General features: G+C 34.8%; 4 protein-coding genes across 4 annotated transcripts; 1 reads left to right on the top strand and 3 right to left on the bottom strand.

Moving 5' to 3' along the window:
* The first annotated feature begins 166 nt into the window (after positions 1 to 166).
* Positions 167 to 2,683, top strand: LOC145075416 (mitochondrial 28S ribosomal protein S29-like protein). The gene is made up of 7 exons (XM_079021672.1): positions 167 to 732; positions 933 to 1,087; positions 1,195 to 1,406; positions 1,477 to 1,731; positions 1,812 to 1,898; positions 1,984 to 2,156; positions 2,248 to 2,683. Exons 1-7 carry the CDS (start codon positions 167 to 169, stop codon positions 2,357 to 2,359), a joined length of 1,560 nt encoding a protein of 519 aa, XP_078877798.1. The 3' UTR covers positions 2,360 to 2,683.
* A 664-nt stretch (positions 2,684 to 3,347) lies between these two features.
* On the bottom strand, positions 3,348 to 5,852 carry RDM4 (RNA-directed DNA methylation 4). The gene is made up of 10 exons (XM_079022469.1): positions 5,673 to 5,852; positions 5,478 to 5,558; positions 5,126 to 5,226; positions 4,966 to 5,037; positions 4,836 to 4,877; positions 4,591 to 4,742; positions 4,346 to 4,458; positions 4,147 to 4,237; positions 3,981 to 4,054; positions 3,348 to 3,766 (listed from the first exon to the last, which is right to left on the bottom strand). Exons 1-10 carry the CDS (start codon positions 5,776 to 5,778, stop codon positions 3,546 to 3,548), a joined length of 1,053 nt encoding a protein of 350 aa, XP_078878595.1. The 5' UTR covers positions 5,779 to 5,852; the 3' UTR covers positions 3,348 to 3,545.
* Positions 5,853 to 21,984: 16,132 nt separating this feature from the next.
* Positions 21,985 to 27,287, bottom strand: LOC145072343 (Pseudouridine synthase family protein). Its single transcript, XM_079018751.1, has 7 exons — positions 26,798 to 27,287; positions 26,592 to 26,624; positions 23,831 to 23,943; positions 23,600 to 23,748; positions 23,377 to 23,521; positions 22,890 to 23,294; positions 21,985 to 22,820 (listed from the first exon to the last, which is right to left on the bottom strand). Exons 1-7 carry the CDS (start codon positions 27,069 to 27,071, stop codon positions 22,407 to 22,409), a joined length of 1,533 nt encoding a protein of 510 aa, XP_078874877.1. The 5' UTR covers positions 27,072 to 27,287; the 3' UTR covers positions 21,985 to 22,406.
* LOC145072344 (uncharacterized protein At3g17950-like) lies at positions 24,010 to 24,941 on the bottom strand. Its single transcript, XM_079018752.1, has one exon. It carries the CDS (start codon positions 24,733 to 24,735, stop codon positions 24,133 to 24,135), a length of 603 nt encoding a protein of 200 aa, XP_078874878.1. The 5' UTR covers positions 24,736 to 24,941; the 3' UTR covers positions 24,010 to 24,132.
* Positions 27,288 to 27,987: the final 700 nt, after the last annotated feature.

Raw genomic sequence — 27,987 nt, 5'->3', positions numbered from 1 at the left:
CATGTGGCCGGCGATGGGAGTGGAGCCCTAGATTGAGTTTTTTTTTTTTTTCTTTAATTATTTAATTATTATTATTATTATTTTCTCGGGCAGGGTTGAATCAAAAAAAGTGTTTTTTTAAACAATAATATTAGTTTCAGTTAATACTAAAAAACACGGTTTTTCAATGACCAACAAAAACTCCAGTACAACAAATGCCCAGCCTTTTTTGAAAGCAAACCGGCCCAGTCATAGACACAAGTTTCGAAATTACATCTTTGCCCTTGGTTTTCACCCTTTGCGTATTTGCAAACATCCATCGGACTCCGCCGCCGTCGAAACAGAAATGTTGCGTTCGCTTCTCCGAGCAGTCGCCTCTGCACAGGCGAAATCAACTCTCATCCCTACCTCCATTGCAGCATCGAATTCGAAATCTTCTCAGTTGACATCTTCCAGAACCTTCGCGGTAAAGAAAGCCAAATCGTCGGGTGCAAAGGCGGGCAATAAGAAAGCTCAGCCTAAATCCAAAGCCGATGTGAAAACAAAGTCGAAACAGGAAGAGGCTGTTGGTTCCTCCGTCGATGATGCAGCTCATGATCTCATCTCGGACGAAAGAAACCGGAGGCGCCTCCTCGATGAAGATGAGCGCGATAAGTCACTTGACATCGGCCCTAACGGACGGCCGTTGTTTACTTCCGCTGCTTCTTTATCTGAACTCAGTAGAAAGGACGCCTGTACTTACATGAAGTTTAGGTATTATCTATACCTTCTATTTCTCCAGTACATTTGCAAATCTAAAATTTTATCCATCGAGTAGTACGCTTCTATTCATACATTTCGAGAATCTGTACGTCATACATTGAGATTGAATTGCCCAAATGCTAGGAATTGAATTTGATGTGGGTGCATTCCATAATTATTCATACCGGAACTTCGCTTTTTTTGGCTTACAGTAGGAAGAAACTGGAGGAGGTGCTGCCGGAGAAATTACCAGTTGGAATGGAGAAAGAGTTTGATGAGTCAATGAGAGATGCATTGCTAGTGCGACACAGCTTCTTGGATCTCCGGGATAATTACAGGCGTATTGTTGACCCAACATTGCAATCTAGTAACAGCTTTTATCTTATTGCTTCTATGACACATTTGCTGTTTCTTGTATTTCTTCAGAAGCTGATTGTAGTAGTTATATTTTCTGTTTCTCATCTTCACTCTCAGGTTTAAGTGTTCAGAAGCAAATAGTATTGGATGGGCCTGTAAGCTGTGGAAAGAGTATTGCTCTTGCAATGCTTGTTCACTGGGCACGTGATGAAGGTTGGTTGGTATTGTATGTTCCAGAAGGTCGAAGTTGGACTCATGGAGGACTTTTCTATAAAAACCCTCAAACTGGTTTGTGGGATACACCTGTACAAGCAGCCAACATTTTGCAGGCAAGAATTCAAATTTCTATCAACATGCAATCGAATGTCTCTAATGAAGTACACCATTTCTTGTTTGCAGGATTTCTTGAAGTACAATGAATCATCTTTAATGAAGCTACCTTGTAAGATATTTGATCCCATTCCACTTGGTGAAGGTGCTGGTGTTGGGAGGATGAAGGATGCTGATTCAATGGCAATGCCTGAAGGTTCATCTTTATATGATTTGGTTCAAACGGGAATCACTACCACACATGCTTCTGTTGGGGTTGTGGTTCGTTTGAGGGAAGAGTTGTCACTTGTAAAAGATATACCTGTTCTTTTTGCAATTGACCAAGTGAGTTGACTTTTCCTCTTTTCTCTTTGCAAGTTTCATATTCTGTGTGTTATTTCTTACCACAACAACCTTGTGAGCAGTATAACAGTTGGTTCACATTCACTGAATTTGAGGAGCCAATGACTGTTCGCTCATCTCGTCCAATTCATGCTAAAGAAGTTGCAACGGTTAGTTGGTTATTCTAATTTCTTCTAGAATCATTGTAATATTCTTTTTTTAGTTTGTGTTGAAGGTTGTAATGTTTGTCCCTAGGTGAATGCATTTCGTTCCATGATGCATGACAACATGATGATAGGTGCTTTCTCTCATTCAACAGCAGTTGGGAAGCTAAGGAAAGATTTACCAGATGTTCCTACGAATGCACGTGTTATGTTTCCTCGTTACACTCTCGATGAAGCTTCTGTTGTGTCTCACTATTACCTCAGGTATACTTGCCTTCTTGTTTTTTTTTGAAATATTTTATCTTTTTTCTATCAAAACATGCAACTGACATGAATGAATTATGTAAAACCTCAGGCAAAGGCTGATACGTCGTGAAGCATTCTCAGAGGAAGGATGGAAGAAATTATATTTCCTTGCAAATGGAAATGGTTCAGAAATGAGATGGTTGCTTCCCTTCATGCGATGAAGACATACACACACACACACATGCTCCTAAATTTTATAAGCCTGATTGCAAGAAAGTCATAAAAAGAGTGCGAATTACATTGAGTTTGATCTTTTGTGCAATTGGAACATATTCAACTAGAAAATGAAGAAAATAATGCAAGCCTTCTTGGATTTGTGGAGCATCCTAGAAACTTTGGTTTGGACATCAACTTTAGGTTAGAGAATTGAACCTGGAATGTTTCTGTTGGTGTGTAATGTGTATGGAAGAAAAAAACATGAGACATGGACCATTTAGTTCTCTTTTGAATTTAACATAGCATTTGTGGTTGTTTTTGGCTCAAAATACCAGTTGTTTTATTTAAAAGAGCATAGGAAGTGATTCTATATTTGAACTTGTTTTATTGATCATAATAATATTGTCTTCCCAGTTTTCATCAATTCTCAAACCGACTGGCAAAATGTTTAAGCAACCAAAATTAAACTTGTAACATGTTAAAGTCAGACGGCGAAATTGGATCCAGTGACTGAGTCTGTAAGTTTGACTGGTTGAGACCATCAAATTTGATGCTATGTCATTCTTTTACACCATTTTGGTGTAACTAATGGTGTTGGCTTGGAGTTAAATGGTGTTAAAAATGGGATTTGACTTTAGGTTTAGGCTGGTGACGAGATGACCCTGTATCATATTTTTCGCAGAATAACATTTAATCTCCATTAGCAAGCCTAATAAACTTTACAGGGACTTCTTCCATTAGCTAACTTGACAAACATTGATTCATCATATACTAGAGACTACTTCCCATAAATTTGACATACAAACCTCATGATCAATCTCAGCTTAAAGTGGAAACATATCAAATTTAAACCAAATCTGGTCACTTGAGACTTGTTTATGTGATCAGTAAAACCCCTGGTTAAAAATTGTTTATGATGTTCAAACTTGTGTCTGAGAAAAAAAAAACCATAACTCAAATGTTTGCAAACCAAAGCTAAAAGTGTTGACTTCCTTTTAAGGGAAAAAACGATCTAAAGCTGTTTACCAGCCTCCACATATATCTATATTATATCCACGCAAAGGAAAAGTATGGGAGGAACCACCAAAAATCAACAACAAAAGTACCAAATATCCAACTACCTATTGTCTACATAAACTATGCAAGATCAACATGTTTCATATACAAAAATAACACATAACCCTAAACTCATTACCAATACATCTCATCATCGTCTTTATCTTCATCTTCATCAAAATTTGTCAGCATCTCATTCTCATCTTCAGACAACCCTTCGCCTACTATGCTTCCCGATTTTGAAGATTCTTTTTCTTCTTCTTCTTCTTCATCTTCATCCTCTGAATTTTCATCACCACTTTCACTCGCTTCTTCTTCCTCTTCATCAGGATAATCATTCATGGGATTGTCTTCAGCTGAACTCCCAAAACAAACAAACACAACATAAACACACATCTCTGCATTTGCTACACGGGACTAAAGGGCATTAATGTCTTTTGCACAAACAAGAGATTGAGACCAAGCCCCTGTCCCGGGTACACCAATTACAGTCTCAATCCAATGCATGTCAAAAGCAGTACAAAGCTTAAAAGGGTCTGAAACTACATATGTGTGTGTAATGAAATGTACCGTTTGAATCATCGGTTTCATAGTCTGAATTATCCGGGCCATCGTAGAAATCATCATCTTCATTGACTTGGACGCTACACGGAAATCCAGGAATGGGTTTTATATGAGGCAAGGGCAAAAAGGTAATTCATGGAAATCACACAAAAAGAAAGCATTGAATCCTTACAATGGAAATGGAGATGATGTGTTTTCATCCATCATGCTCATGTTTCCATCCTTCACAGCATACAAATCATATACATACTCATCCCTGGATGCTGTTTAATTATCATTGATTTCAATAACACAGAATTATTAACAAAAAAGAAAAAGAAAATTGAGTTTTCTATAATGATCAATATAAGATCAAAAACAAAAGGCAAGACCTTTTTTTATCATTTGATAGTCGATTTCAGATTCAATATCATCTGCAGCACTTGGAATGAACTCCCGTAGCAGAGGCAAGAAACTGTGCAATAGCCTTTCATCCTCCTCATCTCTGCATAATGACAAGGGGATAATATTTTTGTCTTAATTTGATCAAATTTATATTTTCCTTCCATTTCCTATCATAATTTTATCAAATATCTTTTAAACACCGTTTATCCAGACAACACTAAAAAAAACTCACTCTTCCTCGTGGACCCCACTAGTCTCCCCAGCATCCACACGTACAACATCATAAAGATGACACATGTCACGCAATGCATCATCAGAAGCAGCAGTGTCTTTCCCCTTTCGACTCTTCCATATTTGCTCAAAGCGTGCATTCTTTGCCAAAATCTGGTGCACAAAGATTAAGAGGGATTCAGCATTTAATATACAACTTACAAAATATAAAAAATATGTATTAGTAAAATATAATTCAAAATATACCTCTTGTGTTTCTTTAGCTTTTACCAGCAACTGCTTCTGTTTCTGCAAGAGAAAGAACACGACAACCAACACTTTAGCATCTAACCTAAGCAACCAAATACGAATTGGCTATAATAGATATAGATCTTACATTTTCAGTCTTATTACTACGCCTTTGGTCCTCAACTTTTGCTTTAGAAACAAGTGCATCAGCAGAAGTAGGCTAATACAATAAGAACAACCAACAAAAAGATTTATATAATGGATGAGAAACAAGGACATGAAGAAGATGATAAGTATTTAAAGATCACCTTACTAGCCACAAATGACTGAAGAACATCAACAGTAACATCAGAGCTGCTCACAGTATCCACATGTTGAACAAAAAACTTTTTGGGCTTCACTTCCTCAACTGCAGTATAACAAAACGGTAAATATTGCTTAGAATCATCATTGTAACTAGACTTTGTTCATAACTCATCCAAACACTTCATAATTAGAGTCCCAAGTTTATTAATCTCATCATTGTCCACCAAGAAAATTTTCACAAAATAATATCAAAACTAAAGCAAAACAGCTTTAAGATCTTAGCAGTTCAAGTATTGATTATACGATCAACGCAACAAGACTGTTCATATGAAGAAGATACAGACAAACACATACCTTGGGACGTTGCATTGTTGATAGATAGTTTCTCAAAATCCAACAATGGTCGTTTCACTGGTCTTTCATTGACTTCAAGCCCTAATAAACCAGAAAATAAGTGTAATTATAAAAATTGGCCCTTAGAACTTCAATCGTTATGTAAGTCGACTCTATAAACATATCCACACAATGCGAAACTTGAACTGAACTCACAAAAAGCTTCGAGTGGCGACTGATAGCTTTTCCGTTTAACCCTAACAATCACAGGCTTGTCATCTTTCAATGAAGCCGTCGATGAACTCCCCGCCTCGTCAACCATTGATGAGTCTCCGTGCAGCTTCGAAAGACACACGGGAAGGTTTTGAGGAGGAACGAGGGTAAATTTTAGTTTAAGGACATTTAATTCAAGAGAAATTTAGTTATTTGACAATAATCAATTTTTTATAAAATTTGTAAAATGACAATATATTCTGGAATATGGTATTCCCAGCAACTATGTTTATTCTAGAGATAGTAATGGTCCCTAGTTATGTCTGAAGTTTGACAGACATATGTTCCGGATTGAAAATTTTACAAACTATATTTCAAAATGTACCGTCGTCCTGAAATGGTGTTCCAGATTGGTAAAATTAGGCTATTTGTGTATTCTTTATTCTTCCACAAGCACCATGTATCTTTGTCTTTATTCCTCCATTGTTGAAACCCTAATTTGGTAGTTTTCGGATACTAAAAAAATGAGTTTATATAAGGATTTTTTTGGAGTGTAGGTTTCTAGTGGAGTCAATAGAAGCGTATCGAGGGATCTATGTAGTATATTGTTTCAGACTATACATGATTTGATGTAGATATAAGTAGTGATCTCAACTTCAGTGGGTTCAGACCCGTCCCAGAGGGTGGGCGATAGGGGCGGCCGTCCAGGGCCCATCTTATAAAGGGGTCCAAATTTTTTATGGAAATTATTATATTTAGAAGATAATACAAATATTTTTCTTTTAATTATTGATTTATTATAAAAAACATGATGACATTTGTGTTTTTTAAAGGCCCATTTTTTTTCCCTCGTCCTGGACCCAAAATATGTGTGGAACGGCTCTGAGTGGGTTAATTACGTTTGGTTGCTTCCAAGTCCAGGTTACACATTAATAAAATGGATGATTTTAGATATAAAGGTAAAGTTGCAGCCGATGTTACTCCGTAATTTGATGTTGATGAATCTAAAAATGATCAGGCAAAAATAATGTCGTTGCTTGGTGATGGCAATATAATTCCACATGGAGAGCCAGTTAAACATTTATATAATTTTATTGAGTTTTCTAAGGGTGAGACTGAATCTGAAGAGGAGAAAACTAAGCCCCCAAAAACCCCAAAAATCCCAAAAGGAAAAGTATCTTTATTATTTTTCCGATTTTGAAGAAACACAAACCACTTGTTGGGGATGCCTAAACCTTTACCATTACATGAATTAGCTCAACTAAAACGTAAAGGTGTTGTAGTCCACAATTATTCTTCTTATGTGAAGCTTTATCAACTCTTCAAAAGCAAATAAGAACTTAAGTTTAAAGTATGATTCAAATGTGTTACTGAGGGCTTTTAAATTACAGTGAGCAAATCTACAAAAGAAAGGTATGAAGTTGTTTGCTTTGCAAAAATTATAAGTGGCGGTTACTGAATACAAGAGATAAAGATATCGATTCACTTCAAGTGGTTAAAGTATCAAATATCCACACTTGCTCAAACACACAGCTCATTCCTCATCATCGCCAAGCCAACAAAAAGGTATCGGTCACTTCTTGAAGGGCATATTAGTTAATATTACATGTAACATGTTTTACGGAAAACAAATCCAATAGACTTTAAATGGTTGTCTTAGTGTACATATTTTCATACTGGAAAACATGGAGTGTTAAAATGTATGCTCTAAATATATTGAGAGAGGCCCCTGAAGAAAGCTTTCAAAGACTTACTTTATATTGTTACAATTTGAAGAGGAAGAATTTAAGGATCGTTACATATATAAAGACAATTTATGACAACAAATTTAATTATTTTTTCATAGAAAATTTCCGGAATTATGTAGCTAAGCTAAAATTTTGTTTGGTTTATCAGTTAAGAGAGAAGTATTTGTAGCGGGTTGAGTTAATACTTGGGTTGGATTTGTGATGGCAACATAGTCTCAATTTCAAGTGGACTCGTGAACACCTGTTGTTGTCACACCCCCAAACCAAGGATGGCGGAAACGTCCGGGGGTAGAGGACTTCATGTATAGTATCATAACAACAATTGCAATAGTGATTTAAGCAAACACAACCAACATATATATAATTGAAAGAGTTACATCATTGTATGAATTACATGTTTCCAAATCAATTACAATATGTTGACAAAATGTGAAATGTTTGACGCCTTAACGTCCCATCCTCAAAAGCACTTGGTTACCTGTTTAGTGATTTCCTGAGAATACAAGTGGTTTGAAAAAGTGTCAACACAAAGGTTGGTGAGTTTATAAGTTTTTGTATGCAATTATGAAATCCTTTTCTTTTTAAAAGTAGTGTCCGTTCCAGAAAATCCAATATTTTCATTAATGTGTAAATGTAGTCTTAAAACCCAAAGACCGGAATGTACAAATAATTTGTCATATTTATAGTAAAACAATGCAAGTTTAAATTGACATAAACTCGTTAGATTTCGGTAAAATCCCCGTAAATTCTATGTTTGTTAATACTTAATGTGAGTTATTATAACCATGCTATGACCTAGGTGGCCTAGAACGACGTTCTTCGGGCGTCGGAAATGTTATGATATTTGTCACCTCAGACTTGCCAGTCTAGCTGTTGCAAGCAGCCTAGGTGTGGGTTTGTTAATCCCAATATAGATCTATATACAACTATCACGCTCTCCCTCCAGGAGACTCTGGTTACAATACAGGACTTATTGGTAAAGTGAAGCGAATGTCTCACAAAAGTCATTAACGAATTCACGCGTAATGTAATGAAAATCTCTTTTTGTATAACTATACCCTTTTTGTATGAGTGTGTTATGTGATATATCATAAACTATACCTATTATAATTTATCAAAACAAGGGTAGTAGTGGTAATGTACGTAAACTATACTTAACATAGTTTATTCAAATGTTTGTATGAAATGGACGTACTTTGATTATAACAAATTGTTACTTCTATGCTTTATCTAGCAAACTCCATTTGTTAACTGATGTATGTCTATATACTAAGACAAAAATGGCATACATTGAAATAACATATAATCACACAAAGATATACACCTTGCTCAACATGTTACAAGGTGAATTGAAATCGATAACAATTTTCTGTTGATAACATTTTCTATCACTGTTCTTAGAAAATTTGTAGAAAAATCATCACAGGTCCAAATCAGAATCCGTAAATTATGAGAGTTTGTAAAATGAGTCTAGTTTCTCTGTAATTTTTCTCATGATTTTTAGTGACCTCTAACTTGTGTGAACAAGTCCATAATCACAGATTGGTCCGGATTGATGTTTGAAATGATAGACAGTTTTGTAAAAATCGCCATAAATTGTAGAAAAATCGTATGGAGATGTGCAAGTAGAAATTTTAAAGCTAAGGACTTGAACTACTTGCACCTTCTACAGTTTGTAAAACTAAAATGTTTAGGTTGTCCAAAACAGTCCATGATTGAAGTCTAACTTTTCTGATGAAAGCTGTTGGAAAAGTTTAGTTGATTTCTTGATGATTTAACTTGTATCCCCCCCCCCCTAAAACTTAAGAAAACATGAAAATGTAGGGGTATGAACTCACCTTATGTGATTTCAGTAGATGAATGTTGGAGAAGGGAAGTGTTCAACTCAAGAACACTTGAAGATGCCTTGAAGATTTTCGAGAATGTAACATCAAAGTGATGGAGTTTGTGTAAGCAATCGATGATTGGAGTAGAATGAAGTGTAATAATCACAAGGAGGATGAATTATACTTACCAAGAGTAGAATAAAGCTTGATTATTAGCCTTGGAGTCTCGAAATAGAGAGAAAAAGTTTGAGAGAAAATTTATGTTTGATTTTTGGTGAAATGAGAGCAAGTGAGTGAAAATGAGGAGAGAGGCTGATTTGTTCCAACTCTTAGAATGTGGGAGGGGTTGATGATTGATGGAATGGTACAAGGAAGTGATTAGGGATGGTGGGGAGGAGTGTGGGTTAGTCATGGAGTGGGTATGGTGGTTGCTTGTGTCATAATACAAAGAAAAGTCAACACTCAACCTTTGTACTTCACCCACTCTTCATGGATAAGGTTTTATCCCAAAAAACGTGGGAAATTAGTAGATATGGGTCCCTAAATGTTAAAATAAAGTTTCGGGTGAAAACCCCGTGTTAAAACGATGAAAAACGAAGCTAAAATGAAGTCGTAGTCGAAAACCGTGAAAAATTGGGCTTCCTGCGAGACATCTCGGTCCTGGCCGAGGTTCGGTCCCTTCTGGTCATGGGCCGAAGGCGAAATGAAGCGAAAGAGGGTAAGAGGCGAATTAGGCCGAAGGTAGCTTCGGTCCGAGGTGGCTTCAGTTCCTTGTGTGAGGTTCGGGCCCGAAGGCTTCGGGTTCGGTCCTGAGGCTTCGGGTTCGGACCTGGGGTTTACTTCTCAGCAGTTCGATCCTTAAGAGGACTTTCAGCTCTAAGAGGGTTCGGCCCTATAGACTAGGTTTCGGGTCCTTAAGCCTATTTTACTCGTTTTTACCCCGTTTCAAGCCGTTTTTTTGACCCGGTTAAGGGTCGGGATGGCCCAAATGATTACGAAAAGTTACATAAACTTTTGAGAGAGATTTGGGAGAGATTCCATATTCTTGGAGAGATTTGGGAGAGATTTGACATACTTGGAGAGATTTCACATACGGAGAGAGATTTGGGAGAGATTCCATATTCTTGGAGAGATTTGGGAGAGATTTGACATACTTGGAGCGATTTGGGAGAGATTTCTAATATGGAGAGATAGAGTGAAAGAGATTTAATAGAGGTTCCATTTATGACCTTTTTAAGTATCCGGCTTCGCAACGCAAGGTCTGTAAACCCCGTTAAGCCATGTTTTAGTGTCCTACACACTCCCGATGAGTGTGAAATAGTGTTTTATCGCTTTGGTTCATTGTTTAGCACTATCAAGGCTAAGGAAAATTAAACACACGAATTTCCAAATGATGCTTTCTCATTAAAATAGTGAGTTGTACAGTAATTACATAACGTAATAGTGAGTTGTACAGTAATTACAAGGTTTAATTAAGTCGACCGGTTTTACTCGTTGACTTTGTTTGACTTTGACCTAACCCGAAATTGACTATTGTCACAGTTGTGGATGCATCGAATTATTGAGTGGGTCAGAGAAGTCAGAAAGGATTGCGTTATGTTTTCCTATACAATTTAGTCAAGATGGATTTCAAGGACGAAATCTAATTCAAGTAGGGGAGAATTGTAACATTCGTATTCCCGGTACCTAATTTATATAGGCTTTACTCAGCTTAACTCGCTGGAATTTGAAAATCTATGCTTTTTACTCGGAGAAATCAGGGCGCCTTTAAGAGGGCACGAGGCGCCCAAGCCCATGGGTTGAACGTGTTTTTAGGGTTTTTCATTTCTCATCCTCTATTAACCTTAGATTGACCTTGAAGCCTAGCCTCACTTTCATAGTTTTAAGCTCCTCCTCTCTCATTTCATCCATATTGTTGTGTTTTTATGGCTTTAGAGTGAGGTGTACTTGAAAGATTGGGCATTAAAGCTTTACAACTAAAGACATCAACCTTCATTCATCTTCTGGACCTTGGTATGTCTTAAAGATTCAAACTTTATTAATTTTCACCTTTAGATCTATGAGTATTTGGAGTTTTAGTCTATTATTTGATGTTTTGGTCCCTTTTGATGGCTTTATGTATGGAGTTTGGATAACTCCATGATCATAGAATCATGTTTGGCATTAGATCTGACCTTTATGTAGAGTTTTGAGTACATGAATATGCTCTCTTCACTCCATGCTTGAAGAAAAATACAATCTTTGACTTTTTAGAAATTATGGATTTATCCATTAAGACATCACTTGGATTCAGATATGAGAGTTGAAATCTTGGACTTAATGGATTAAGTAAAAACTAAGTTGTTGAATTAGGTAAGACATGACGCGTCTTATAGTGGGCGTTAAGCGCCCAAGAGAGGGTGCGGGTGTAACACCTATGTTACATATTGGTTTAGCTTGCTATTTATCATGGACCAAAGATGGAGTTTTGGGATAAAACTTTGTGCCATGACATGGTGCAAGGATGCCTACGATGTGGCATGGAATAAATGGAACGCGAGTTTTTTTAATGAGTGTCACGACGTGGTAGTAGGTGGGCCACGACGTGGCAGCTGTTCTGGCCCAAGCCCATAATTGTTTCCTCCCATATTTAAGTAACATTTCCAGAGGATTAGGTCATCCTCTTCAGCCTCCAACCCTCTACCTCAAAACCCTAGCCTCCCTTTGAGAGTTTTGGTTCATTTTGGTACCTCTAATGGCTTGAAGAAGAAGAAGAAAGTGTTCTAATGTGTTGATCCAATAAGCAAGTGGTGGGATGTCAAGCCCACCAAGCAAATTACACCCTTTGTTTGCAAATAAAAAGTAATATAATGGTAAAAAGGGGTATCGATCCTCGGGAAAATGGTTGTATTCAATCACCAATGCAATCTAAAAGAACTATTGTAAATAAACTAACTAACTACAATTGAACTAAAAGGGGGGGGGTGTTTGATTACTTGAAAACTAAAACACTTGAATCACTAAAAACCTGCAATTAAGAAAGATAGTGAGATGCTCAAAGGTTGGGAATAATTGGTTAACTATGACAATTCAACACAATGAACATTTATGTGTTTATCATTAGGATATAATACAAAGCTTATCCTTCATCCCAAATTGGTTATAGCAATCATGAAGCATGAGATGCCAAGATTCCTCATAGGTAGTATGGAGGTTGAGGAAGCCCACAACACACCTTCTTAATTAAGATCAATGGTCAATTGAAGCAATTGATCCCAAGAAATCAATTAGCCTTAAGAATGAAGGAATCCCCAATTCCTAGAGGATGTCAAATGCTTACACATCCATAAAGGAGTTATGATTCATAAGCTAGAGATGATTTCTACCATCATAAAGCTTTTGTTCTAGATAAATTCAATGATCCAATGCAAAATCAAAGAAACAAATCAACAATTGCTCATTCAATTACTAAGCTCATGATCAAAGCATCAAATAAGCATAATAATTGCAAACTAGAATCATAAACATGGAATAAATTGATAATCAACATAAATCCTTCAAAACCCACAAACATTTATTGGTTTTCAACCAAAGTCAACCAAATAGAGTATTAGCCACTCATGGCAACAAAGTAACAAGAACAATAATCTAATTGCATAAAGAAACTACCTAAGATTTGGAAAGATGAAAGGAAATGGTTTCTAGCTTCCAAAATCTCCTCTTGTAGGTCTCCAATGGTGAAAAATCGTCAATGTGCCTCTAGATCTGATCCCCCAGAGTTAATGGCAAGCCAAATGACCAAAATGTCCAAACTGGGCAGTTGCGCGGGTACCCGCGCGACGAAAATCCCACCCGCACAAATGTTGCTGTAATGCTATTGGTCCTTCATTCCACCACTCCACCCTTCCACTACTAAATATTCCTTTGGTCCCCCCCTTGTCCATGTAATTTGAATCCACCAATCATCATTTAGCTACCAAATGGATGCTCCAAACCCAAAACTAGAAATTTATGATCCATCTTCACAAGCCCAAATAATCTAAGCCATCAACTTTAAAAACTCAATTCTTCTTCTTTGATTCCACCAAGCCCAACAATGCCTCGGGAGCCCACTAAGCCGTCTTCACTCTAATCCACAATCACAAAAAGCTCCAAAACCCTGCAAAATTCCTCATGCAACATAACAAGTCCCCGATACAATCCATGATAAAGAAATTAAAGAATATACAATGCAATACTAATAAAAAAGAGCTAAAAATCTAAAATAAACTAATAAAAATAAGGAAATAAAATAAGCTATCAGCAAGCCTCATCATCATTCTCTTGTGCATTCTCTAGACCTTTGTAAGTGCCCAAGATCTAATCTTTTTGTTACTTGCTTCTATATCTAGGCCTTTTGTCCCTTAATCTTCATGGTTCGGAAGTTTGGAAGGGTGAATCCCATAAAGTTGTCACTTTATGGATCCTTGTGGTTATCTTAGTGTTATATGTTACAGATCTGAGGATCCTTGGAGTTTTGGTCCCATGCACAAGCTTTGAGTACACATTTGCCATGTTTTTTTTTACCTAAAATAGAAGGGACATGCATTGGACATGCATGTCCATAAAGTTATGATTTTTATGGTCCATTATGTTTAGGAAACCCTTCTAGAAATTTTGGAGGAGTAACTTTAGTGATTAAGTGCTTATTAGGTGTTTTCATGTCTTGAGTTGCCTTTAAGGACTTAGGGTTTGAGATCTTAACTTATCGAGATGTATTAATGGATAATGCTGGAAAATTTATCCATCAAGACCGTGGGGAGGACCAGATATGAGCTTTGGAGCTCTTGGAATTGTTGGAAAACAACTTAATATGTTAAGTTGTTCAGACTAGTCCCCACGGCGTGACCTTTAGGATGTCACGACGTGGCGACTGGGTAAGGACTCGACTGTTTTTTCTTTATGATTCCACTACGTGGACAATTTAAGGTCATGACGTTGCGATTTTTTGAGATGATTTTTGGGTTGTTGTCCTTGAGGATTCACCTTTTACCGTTGACTTGTTGACCTAGGTTGACTTTAGGTCAATATTTATGGATCTAGTGTGTAGACTAAGGTTAGACCATTTATGCTTTGATAAGAGTGTTGTAGCCTCTGTTGCAGGGCATTGAGTTGTGGCTTAGGTGATCTAGTGAGTCATGCGAGTCTTCTCATTATATTGTGTAAGATGCTAGTTGTCTTTGTAATTCTTGCATGTGTATGTTAGGTTAGGCTCATTGATATGTTGGGTTGGACCCATTGGTATGCACGTTAGGCTAGGCCCATTTGTATGTTGGGTTAGGCCTATTGATTTGTTCGGTTGGGCCCATGTATATGTTGGGTTGGGCGCATTTGTATGTCGGGTTAGGCCCGTTGTATGGTATGCGGTAGTTTGGAAACTCACTAAGCTTTGTGTTTACGGTTTGTGGTTTAAACATTTTTCAGGTACTTCCAATTCCAGAAAGAAAGGCCCGAAATGATCGCATTGCATCCCCCAAAGTTTATTCCGCATTGGTTATTTGTGATTTTTACTCTGATGTTTTGAGAATACTATTACTTTTAATATCTTTTGGAACAAAAATAATGAATGTTGGATTGATTAAAAATGAATTATTTACATGGTATTTTTGGGACGATAACAAGTTGATATCAGAGCCTTGGTTAGAGGGATTCGGGCACACTCTCGAGTGTGCCAGAACTCAAACTGAGGAATCGGTAATCTTTTTATAAAAAAAAATTCTAAAAAGACTTTTACAAATAAAGGGTTGTGATGCGTTCAATCAGCTGAGCTCAAGTAAGTGATTCCTAGAATACCCATATATGTTGTTATGTTATATGATTTGCATGCTAGAAGTTAGCATAAGGACATGTTCAGGGTTGCATGCTAGAATGCCTATTAGAAAGGATGCATGTTGATGTTTTGTGGATTTTGAGTGTTACTGCATGAATGCTACTTCCTCTGTGCTTTATGGGACTCTTATTGATGTTAGTTAACTATTAAGTGAATATGTCAAGTTACATGCTGCAAAGGTTAAATATTTTTAGAATGATTGATTCAGCCATATCGTGCAACTCTCGTCTGAGTCTAACTATTGTAGGGTTGGATCTTTTAATCTAAAGACTATTTAAATTTCGTTGCATGTAATTCTATTCATGAAGTAGTTACTTGACATTAGAAGAAGTTGTTCGGCAGCTGATGGCAGGGTGAGGTGGGGATCATAGGAGAGCTTAGGAGGTGCTTTAGTGGGAATGGTGCATTATTTAGTCAGTTTTGGGAATACCGGTTTGAGAAGGTGACTTAGAGGATTCAGGATCATTCTTGAGGAAAGTATGGATAGGTGTAGAAGGTAGTATTGAGCCTATACTACTAAAAGCATAAGATTTGTACTCGAGTCAAGGAAAGTCGTGTGGATTCTAAGCAACCTGTAGAATGAAGATTCTTTAGGTATGTTCAAATCATTGTATGGATTGCTTTTCAATATGGTTATTAGCACCTGTGGGGGAGTTTTTGGTTCCGGTTCAGGTTCAGGATATGGTGTTGGGCCTATGGATAAGAGGATTTGCAAGTTTGTTTCATCTGAGATCACTCGTGGTATTTTGGATGTGGTTCCTGTGATGTTTGGTACCATTAAGGACAACATTGTTGATCTATAAAAGGCTGAAGACGAAGTGTTGAGGATGTGAAAAAAGAGATAAGGGTATTGCCAAAGTAATTAGAAGCTAATATTGGTTATAGGCGTTGTTTATATGTTTATTTATGAAGTATCGTGGCTTCTTTTCAATAACGCATGTTGGTTTTTTATGGTTATTTTTGAAGGATTTCAAGAAGAAACAGAAAGAGCTGCAAGCTAGGGAAGAATATTTTTTGGAAAAAGCCAATGTACTAGAGGTATCTTCCCCACCCATATGTTGTGTTGCGAGACCTGTCTTGGTTGGGCCTTACCTGTGATGAAGGTTGGAGAACCCCTCCAATCCTCTCTCTCCCAAATTAGAGTTAGTTTCATATATCAAAACCATGACAAATATACTAGAAAATGTTTGATATATGAGAAGCTTTGTTTCCCACTATGAACACATAAAAAAGGAGTTTATAAAGCAATTATATGTGAGATTATGTCCACTGTTCATATAACATGCATATTCTCTAAATTAGTTTTCTGTATATTTTTATTTATTATTATTTAATTGGTATACTCTCTTTTTTATTAATTTTTGTGAAACAAACATAAATCATACACTGTACACTCCCAACCACACAAACATGCATTGATATACACATGCACTATATACATCTTATATCTTATACTATATATAAAGCATATTAGTCATATCTTGAATTTTAAAAAGTAAAAGATACAAAGCTTTGTGTACAAATCAATTATGCATAACAAAACCATTAATACTTCGTAAAATTTTGAAGACTTTAATTAAGGAAAGTTATTAAAAATTAATTTGGAGCAAAATAACAATTGTGTACAAATCAGTTATGCATAACAAAACTATTAATACTTACCAAAATTTTGAAGACTTGAATTAACGAATGTTATTGAAAAAAAATTAATTTGGAGCAAAATAACAATTTTAAAATATTAAAATAATCAATATAAGTTAATTTACATTTCTTAAACTAAATACAAATAATAATTAATTTACATCAAATGTATAAACATACAATATACATATAAGTTCTAAACATAAATATTTTAATTAAAAGTGGTAATTTTTCTTATTACATAATAACTAATAACAAAATCTAATAATTATTTTCCTGTAAGAAAACTATCCGCCAAAAAAACTATTTATCGTCGCTGCTTTCTGCGGGCACACATCTAGTGTGTGTGTGTGTGTGTGTGTGTGTGTGTGTGTATATATATATATATATATATATATATATATATATATATACACGTGTGTGTATGACATTTAAAGATGGATAACATTGTTGATTCGAAGCAATTCCACCTCCCAACACTAAGTTGATCGGACGAATACCACCTCAAATAGGGTGTTCAAAGCCTTTTAAAGCAATGTACTTTATAAAAACAAGTTTTTATGACACTTAAAGATGGATTCTTGAAAAAAAAATTGATTTTATGCTTATTTATAGCAACACACTTTATAAATTAGTTTTTATGACATTTTAAGACTGTTTCTGGAAAAATGTTTGATTTTATGCTCATTTATAGCATTGTACTTTATAATAATAAGTTTTTATGACATTTTAAGATGGTTTCTGGAAAAATGTTTGATTTTATGCTCATTTATAGCAATGTACTTTATAAAAATGGGTTTTTATGACATTTTAAGATGGTTTCCGAAAAAATGTTTTATTTTATGCTCATTTATAGAAGTGTGCTTTATAAAAAAAATAGTTTTTATGACAGTTAAAGATGGATTCTGAAAAATGTTTGATTTTATGCTCATTTATAGCAATATACTTTATAAAAATTAATTTTTATGACATTTTAAGATGGTTTCTGAAAAAATGTTTGCTTTTATGGTCATTTATAGTAGTGCACTTTATAAAAATTAGTTTCTATGACATTTAAAGATGGATTCTGGATAAATGTTTGATTTTATGATCATTTATAGCAATGTACTTTGTAAAACTATAGTTTTATCACATTTAAAGATGGATACTGGAAAAATGTTTGATTTTATGCTCATTTATAGTAGCATGCTTTATAAATTGGTTTTTATGACATTTTAAGATGGTTTTTGGAAAAATGTTTGATTTTATGATCGTTTATAGCAATGTACTTTATAACAATTATTTTTTATGTTATTTGTAAAGATGCAAGTTTATTGAATATCATTTGTAACATCAAGTTTATTAAATATCATTTGAAACGTGCAGATTTATTCAATCCATCAGTGTACCAGCTTCTCATTCAATGTATAAAAACATTTTCTTTAAACTACTGCACATTAAAACTCGTGCCAATGGCGTGGATGACCTTCATCTAGTTTACAAAATATTTTTATTTTCCTTTTTTTTCTAATGTGGGGAATGGGTAAGAGTAAGAGTAATACGAAGACAAAGACAGGGCAGAATCATGATGGACTGTGGTCATAGCTTCCCTATGATGTGCTTTTTTTAATCATTATGCAAATAGGTGTTGTTGATTTTGTTCCATTCAGTAGAGTTTGCAAGTCATGAAGATTACTCGTACTCTCTAATAAGAACAAGTTTATGGAATCAAGACCACCGATGTTGATATGGATTGGTGTTTTTAGGGATGATTGGTGCTAGTTTGACGACTCATCTGATAGAACAAAGACGATTAAAATAAGGCTTCCCCATTCTTCTGGCAAGACTTTAGTCAGATTAACTCGTGGTTACCTGATCTTATTTGGTCGAATTCCCCGTCACTTTTGGCTTGTGAATCCTATCACAAGGCATGGACCTTCATTTCCATTCTTTTTTTCTTTTTACCGTTAATGTCAGGGTGGGTGTTTGTTGTGGGAAAGAGTTACATCACTCAAATATGGTTTTCTATAGCGGGTAAAAGCAAAGTAGCATGGAATCATCTCATCTTCGATCAAGAATTCATTGATTTACATGTTTTCAAGGGGAAGATATATGCCATAAATTGCTCTTATGAAGTATATGAACTAAGGCTTAATCCAATAACCCCTGAAGAAAAGTTACTCAAAACCAAGAACGATTCATGCAACTTGTCGGGTTAGAGGGTTTTAAGCGCGGGTGAGAACTTCTATGGGGTGGGTTTTCATGGCTTTGCATAGCGTCTTGAAGGTTCTCACCCGCACTTAAAATCCTCCAACCGAGAACTTTTAGGTGGTTTAAGGTTATGTAACCAAGAACTTCACCCTATCTTAGCTTTGCTACACCTATTGGAAATTCCAAAAGAAAAGATTTCCTAAGCAATGTAAAAATCCGGTTCACACTTCACACAAAGGATAATCGTATGTGATAAGTATCCACATCAAATCACATTCATTCACAATGAATGCTTAATTCCATTCATTATACCAATCAAAACATGATTTTTTCTTTCCACCATATAATGTTTTATTTTTCTTGAAACGATAAATCTAATCTAATCTTAAACTAGTCTTGAATTCACCTATGTATCAGACAAGACTTGAACTCTCGACCTCAAAGAAAAAGGACAACACCTTATACCATTTGGGCTAGAATCCCTTTGGTTACTACATGCTAGGGGTGGCAAATCGGGTCATCGTGTCATGTTTTTGTCTGACACGACACGACAATGTTTTATGTAACACGAACACAACGCGATGTCGTGTTTTTCCTAACTAACACGAAAACGAACCAATTAAAAAACGACAAACACGACACGACACGACACGACAAAAATCACATAATATAACAATTAGTGTATTTAATTAATATTTAATCACATAGAACACGAGAAACACGAAGAACACGACAAATAAATGTTAAATCGTGTAAATATTGTGTCAAATTTTGAACACGAACACGAACACGACACGACATCGTGTTTTTTACACTTGACACGAACACGAATTCGAATTTCAATTTCGTCCCAATTTCGTTTCGTGTCGTGTATTTTTGTCATGTTGTGTCAACAATTGTCACCCCTACTACATGCCAAACACTACCTTTAAACTTGCACATTATACTTCATAATGCTTTAATCATATCTATGATTTCAACTCCAAGATTGTCAAATGATTATTTAACTTAAAATTTTCATTTAAATCAAGTCCAAAATAGATTTTTTAAACTCTTATAACCAAAAGAACAAGTAACTACTGCAACAGTATTTATACTAAAAATAGCCCAAGCATTAAATTCAAAAAACAAGTATAAGATGTGTGGAGTCACAAAAACTATATATGAAAATGTTACTCCCATAGTCCCATTTCAGATTCTAGACATAATGAAAATAGGAACAAAATGAAAAAACTAATTAAAGATAAATGCAGATTATTTACCAAGGTTTTATAGCAAACACCCTGCCCAATCCAAGAGATAAAAACATAAGTATTCCTGAAAATAGTGTCAAATCACCATAATATCAACTAAAAACATACATATCAAATTATAATTCAAGTGCAAGCAAGATCATACATAGTCCATAGATGGTGTGATACATGCATGTCTGTGCCTCAAAATATAAAGAGGATAGCCTCCAGCACTACTACACATCATCGCTAGTTGATGCTGCCCATCTGGCAGCAAACTTTGTGCTGTCAAAACCATAACTATGATCACTAGCGAGTACATCAAATTTTGGGACATCTCTGCTATCCTCTAGTCTCTACACACAAAATTAAAACAGAACAGGAGGATATATAAGAAAGAATTAATAAATCATAATTTTCAGATTCGAATAGATCTCAAACTTAGAAACATGCAAAATAAATAAATACTAAAGGTCAACAGACAACAAAAGTAGTTCAGGGAGGGCGGAGCTTCAACATTTGATTTGGGGGAGGAGGGGGGGCATAGTCAAAATTTTATATTTCTGGGCGTAATATGTATAAAATTAATGTATAGGGGCTACTTCTGACCAAAAAATCAGAAATATCATAATCTCATTTTTGAAAGAAGGATTTATAATGGAAAAAAGAAACTAATTTAATTTGTTTGAATATGCAGGATGGATCGTTTTGTCAGGAAAAGAATAAATAAATGGTGTATAAAGAAACGAAGTTGGAGGACTAAGATTGTAGAAATGGATCGTTTTGTTTATTTATTTATTTATTTATTTATTTTGAGTTCATTTATCTCTGTGTAACAAAGCAGTAGCCAATAGTTGTTTTATAAGTCTTTTTGTTGAAAAGCTTTTCTATATCATCTGGTTTACATTTGGATTGTAAAATAGTTTTATGAATTTGTAAAGGAAGTTTTCATTAATCATATATAACGACACGGTTTTAAAAAACGTATCAGGCATGCTTCATCAATTATCATTCCTGAAGGTTTTTTAATATATTTTGAGCTACGAAATCAACAACAAAAGGTCATAAAATTAGGTAGCATAATCGATATATACTACTTAAATAAAACTTTTGGAAATCTTATATACATATATAATTGTGTGCACACTTATATGTAATATGTGTAATATTGGGATTCATATATAATTGTGTGTTATAATAGTATATTATTGTCTATCAATTAACTATTTTATTTTTTGTTAAATTTAGGTAACGAATTTCTTTGTTAACAGATATTTAAACTCAAAAAATGTTTATTTGAACATTTGGTAGCCAAGATTTTATATATCAGATCACCGTGTGCATAAATGTGAGTTTAAGGCTATGTTTGGCATACTAGCTAAAAAGCTGGCTGATAGCTGAAAAGCTAGCTGTCAAATAAAAAAACAAGTTGATAGCTGAAAAGCTAGCTGATAAAAAATGACGTTTGGTAAAATTAGCTGAAAGTTAGCTGAAATATATAAAATTACATAAAAGGACATGTGAGAGTATGTGTTTCTATAATTAGTTAAAGGGTGTATTTGAAATTTTTTAAAAAAACTCCTAAAAAGCTAGTCTCAGTAGCTTTTCAAAAATGATAGAAGTGAAAAAAAAGGAAAAAAAATTGGTATACCTGAGTACTCATTCCAACAAAGGAAAAAATTTGGCCTGTTAGACGTACTCATTCCAACTTAAACCCTTGAGATATTTTGTAAATCAAGTTTTACAGAGATAGGTGATGGAAGTGATGTGGTTAATAATAACTACCCAACAACAATTAAAAAAAAAGATAATAAAAGATAGGGATGAGAGTAAAATGATAAATTGGCAAGGTACTTACCAAATTCTATTCGATATTGTTAAGTTGAGGGACTTGATCCAACACAAAACCCTATTATAAGGGTCATTTATTACAAAAGATACATTTGGTGACCAAAAACAAAGAGAATGACAAACCACATAAACGATTTTTAAAGTTTACTCTTCAAATAATGATAATAAAAGTTGCAATTTTGTCCCATCTAAAAAAGGCAAAACAAGGACTCCCTCTCAGTTTCTCGTTTGTCCACAAAAGACGCAAATGCCCTCCTCATCTCAATGATCATTTTTTTCTTACAATTCCTTATGTGCTTGCAAATATGACTATTTTGAATTTTTGATACTATAAATCAGAAAATCATAACCATATTTTTTTTTTCTTTTTGCAAAAAGAAGATTCAAAGTTCGTGGATATACTATAATGGTGCAATCGTGTCTCGACTTCGGAATTGTCCTTTCCATGCAATCCAAGCATTCTTGACTTCATCCAACTGGGAATCAGGGATTCCAGTGTTTCTATCTAACAACTCAACCCATTCCTTCCATGGAGGTCTAGAAGAATCCAAGAATTCTGAAACTTGAGGCAACATGATTGATTTGTAGAAATCATCAACATCCTTGAGTATTTCTTCAGATTCAACCAAAGTCACAATCTCAGGCCTCGTACCAATACGCGTTCTCATCGAAAAATTGTTCGATCTTAAAAACAATACTTCAGATGGAGCAATGGGTACCACAATACGTGAGAATTTGTTCAGTGAAAGGGTAATTACGTCTTTTCGAAGCAGCCCACGCTTCACTGCAACAGCTGTCCCCACCATTTTGCGGATCTGAATATAACTAACAATGTTAATTATTTTTTATTTAAATTTGTTTTACATGAGAAACGATTCACTTACTTGATGCAGCATGAATGATTCCCCACAAATCGAGATCTCAACATATCTTGCTCCGAATAATTGTTCCAATTTTCCACATGAACATTGGAAAATTCTTCTGAAATGGGAAGCGCTTATTCTATCTTTATCATCAGGTTCATGTAGCCATTTAGCAAGAATGGGAATAGGTACATCCTTCAAAGTATCCCCATTTGCATCTGATTCATCAATCGTTTCATCTGTCTCAAGAGCTTCTTCTCCATCGGATGATTCCTCCTCATCGTTTTTCTCAAGAATGGCTTCGGGTGGCTCAATTGACGATTTTGCCCTTCTATCGGCGATACGCCCACTGTTAGGAGATCGTTTTGAGGAATACTTTTTTCTATAATTTTTTCGGATTGTATAGTTATGGAAAGGATGTTCTCCCTGCAATAACCCAGTTGGGAATCCATTAAATATCATACCAAATTGTGTAAACACAGGAGTGGTTGAAAAAGTAAAAGTATACCTCAAAAGAATTAAGTATATTATTGAAGTCTGATAAGTGATGTTCGATTTCTGATGTGCTTAAGTTACTAGTGACCCCAATGACTTCAACGGGAAGGAGGTAACTATATTTCCGGATATTACATTCCCTTCTAGCATCAAAACTCCTGAAAACATAGTCACCAGAAAGCCCCTTAAGTCCTAACTTTTTAGTTTTTACAAAGGTAGAATCATATATTTCTGACCTTTGTGAAGGTAGAATGCTGAAAACTCTGATATTTTTGGGAAGATATGTATTGACAAGATTTGCAAGTGCCACCCCATTGGGGTCACCAGTCCAGGCGTATTCAGGGATTTCCATTTTAAGGGATATCATGGTTGATAAAGAATGAACCTGAAATCACCAAAAACAAATTGTAGTGTATTAATTAATTAATAAAAGAAGACAAAAGATAAGAATAAGTCAATAAACTTACTCCTTTATCGGTTCGGCTACTTCTAGCCCATGCTATCTTTTGCAAATCCCCCAAGTTACTGTCACGAATCCCACCTGCTTTATAAATGGCTGTTTCCAGCTCTTTCTCCACAGCTATATCATACAAATGGTAATAAAACTTAGCTAAAGAGCACTTATGAGTAAAGAGCAACCAACTACTTTTCAGAAAGCCAAGATTATATGTGTTCAGTCATTTTATTTCAACAATTTAGATGGTTACAATGTCAGATTTGCTGCATACAATTGGACGAAATTGGTATCCCAATTTCCAAGTTCCCGACGTTAACCACCACCGCGGCAGATTCCGGTCAGAAAAACGGGAAACCTACAAAGAGAAGAGGCACTCCGTTCATCAACATCGGAGGAATGTGTTGGTGGTGGTAAGACTCTCCCATTAGCAAATAACATCCGGCCATCATTGTTGCGATTATCATCCAAATTCAAATCCATCAGAGCATCGCCATCGAAGAGTGCCTCCACCCCAAACCTCCGTTCAACTTCCAGAAACTCCCCAAGTGAAGAAGGCTTTGTAGCCACGCCGCTGCACAACCACCACCAGTTCCTCCTTTTCACCCTCTTCCGACGCCTTTCCGCCACCAAGTCCGCCGTCGTGTCATTGTTCCTCCTCCGTCGTCCTACGAAGCTTCTACTGTTAGGAGTTGATCCGAGAGTAATAGTGGGCGTGCGGTCTCGACGCTGGGAGGGGGTTCTGAATGTGATGGTGGGAAACGCCGACGTCACGCCCATTAGAGTTCCTAAGGTGGTGCTACGGTCATGGAAAAACGACCCAGTTGATTCGGTGTCGAAATCAGAAGATGAAATTGAAGAGATCGTCGGCGATGAGGGTGGCGGAAGCAATTCGGTTGCCGGATGCAACATCATCATCCTCCGTGTCGTAATTCACACACCTAGATCGGGTTTGTCAGTCTGTCACACCCACACACACACTATTTCCATACACTACTCGTTATTTGAATCTAATAGGTTTTGGGAAAGCATGTGAATATACGCTTTCCCAAAAAGATAGAACCATAGTAGTATATAGTATTAAATTTATATTTTTGACAAAGAATGATAACCACCAAATTTATTCTAATTATGCTTTTAAATACTCATCTTTTTCTAGTACCAAAGTCTACTCAATTTTATTTATTCCAATTATGGAGCTATCATCAATATCAAACGTCATAACAAGTTTATATTTTCAAATTATATAACTAATCAAAATAAATGATTAATATATAGTATTGATAAATAGTTTACTTTCAATATTATAATAAGTTATAAATTTGCAAATCTAGTTTATATTCAAATTTAGTGTCAAAATGGTTATTTGATATTCTTTTATTGAGTTTGGTAAAATGTTGGGTCTTAAACAGTTAGATTGATAGTTTAAGTGGTTATTTGATATTCTTTTATTGAGTATGATAAAATGTTGGGTCTTATTCTGTTAGATTCAAACCGTTTGATACAACAATTTAAATCTTTTGATTTGGTATTATATAACTCTGATATTGCTTCTTACTAAGTTTGGTATTACTAAGTTTGGTAAGAAGTTAGATCATGTTAATTAGATCTAACTCAAATCAACCAACAAGTATCTAAGAGCTCCAAACTTTTGCTACCAATGATAATTAGACCTTTTCATGCATCTAATAAAAAGTCTGAGACATAAAGCCGCTAATCGCATTATTTTTGTTTTAATTATTTTATTTTAAATGTACACTAGGTGTGAAACCCGTATATTACACGGGTTTATTAAAAGAAAGTTTTCGTAACCACAAAAACCATATTCATAAAAAAAAAATAAGTAACAATTGAGTTTGTAACATTTAGATAAACCGTATGGACTATTTATGTAATTTGGTCTAAATTAATCTATATACTAATAAAATTAATTAATATGAATTCACAAATGGAATGTATCATCTACATTAATATACATATACATTAATTAATATATTAATAGAAAGAGGAATTCAAAAATAGAAAGTTATTATGTACATTAATTAATATATTTATAGAATTAATTAATATGAGGTGACATTTAATAGATGAGAATTGAATAAAAAAGAAAAAAAAAACTATAAAAATGACAAGTAGATATTAAATAATTTAAAAAAATCTAGAAAATGACAAGTATCAAAATGAAGGAGAAAATGACATGTGGCAAAATCATTTTTATTTATTAGGGTAAATGTTGCGCTGCATTTAGACAAATAAATAAAAGCCAACCATCATTATATCACATCCTATTGTGGTTAAAATAACTATTGGAAGAAGGAAGGGTTAAGGGAAATGTTATATCTCAATTATTATCAATAACTTATATAGAATACTTGGTTAAAATAAAATAAAATGATAACTTTGATTTTGATATGAACATAAAAAGCATGATATGTTATTAATAGAAATTTTTGTGTTAAGTAAAATGATAACTTTGATTTTGATATGAACATAAAAGCATAATATGTTATTAATAGAAATTTTTTGTGTTAAGTGAGTGTTTAAAAAAACTAAAATACAATAACGTATCCTTTTATGTTTATTAAATAACTATTATTTCTTATAAGATCCTCTTCTTAAAAGCTTTAAGCTTTTGACGGTCTTTTAGACGAAGGGGGTACTTTTCATATGATTATGAAAAACGGATAGGGTGGCGACATAGTCAAAAAGTATGAGGTCCTGAATTGTAAAATTAACAAGATAGAAGAAAACCAAGTATTAGGAAGAATATTTACTGGATATGGAGTCATCTTTTTGCATCTGCAATCCTGCAATCAAAATCCGTATCAGATGTAAGGTACCAAAAACAAAATCCCCACTAACAGAAACACACACATACACTTACCACCGTTGAAAAACCGAGCAATCGAGTCCAAACTTAATAACGAAACGGAAATTGGAAAATCAAAATCGAGAGTAAAGGTGAACTGAATGTTGTTACCTCTGTAATCGGTGCCGACGTATCCGACGCGCATCACCACCTTCTTCTTCCGGTAAGGCTCCCATTTATATGGGTTGAGGTTATTGACGGAATGGCTCGGCGGCGGTGGAGGAGCTAGGGTTTCGAGAGTGGTGTCTGATGAAGGAGATGACGTGGAGAAACCGAGGATTCTGATCGATTTGGTTTGATAATTAGGGATTGAGAACAAGAGTTTGGAGGAGTTTTGGCTATGAATAAGAGGGGAGAATGCAAACCGGAGAGAAGAGGTCGCCATTGGAGATGATAGAAGTCTGCGAGTGAATGAACAGACCACTGGTTTCCAGTGATGACGCCTACTTTAAACAGTATACACTTATTGTCCCTTTATTTGTTAACATGATAGATTTGATCCATATGGATTGGCAATTCGACCTTAATATGTCGTAAGTTAGATTTCTACCCTATTGGACCCAAACTTTTAATTTTCTCAAATCCAAGAACTTTCTGGATTCGAATTTTATAAGAATTCTGCTATAGTTTACACCCAAGTTTTTTATTTGAAAGTTAATGGATTATTATTATGCCAAGTTGGAAGACAAACAAACATGGAGAAATGTTGAATTATTTATAAAACATGGACAAACTGTTTTGAGATAATAGCATGCATTTAACATAACAACATAATTTTTGTAATCATATTTAACAGATTCCTTATTTATAAAACTCAGAAAATAAATTCAAATAAACACTCTAATTACAAAGGAATGAATGTCTATATCCAGAAATGCATGTATACATATGATCTAATAGTTCAATACAAGGTTTTCGGATTCTAGGTATGATCGTTTTCAGGCTTGCAAGATCGGGATCGAGATTCTAAGATCCCACAAAATAAAACATAATTTTAACTAATTATTTTAAAACATTAAAAATATCTCAAATTATCAGTTTTTTGTTCAAAAACTATAAACACTTCAAAATTTTATTCACATCATAAAATGATAAATTATAAATTGGTAAAGGATAAAAGACGTAAAATGGTAAATTCATTTTTTTCATTTGCAAAAAAATTAATAATAAAATAAACCATATACAAATGTTGAATTATTTATAAAACTTGGACAAACTGTTTTGAGAAAATACCATGCATTTAACATAACAACATAATTTTTGTAATCATATTTTATATTTAACATATTACTTATTTATAA

This window comes from Lactuca serriola, chromosome 9 (genome assembly GCF_051521515.1).
Source record: "Lactuca serriola cultivar US96UC23 chromosome 9, Lser_US96UC23_V15, whole genome shotgun sequence".
NCBI lineage: Eukaryota > Viridiplantae > Streptophyta > Magnoliopsida > Asterales > Asteraceae > Lactuca > Lactuca serriola.
The sequence above is the reverse complement of the archived record's forward strand: the minus strand, read 5'-3'. Positions and strand labels throughout refer to the sequence as shown.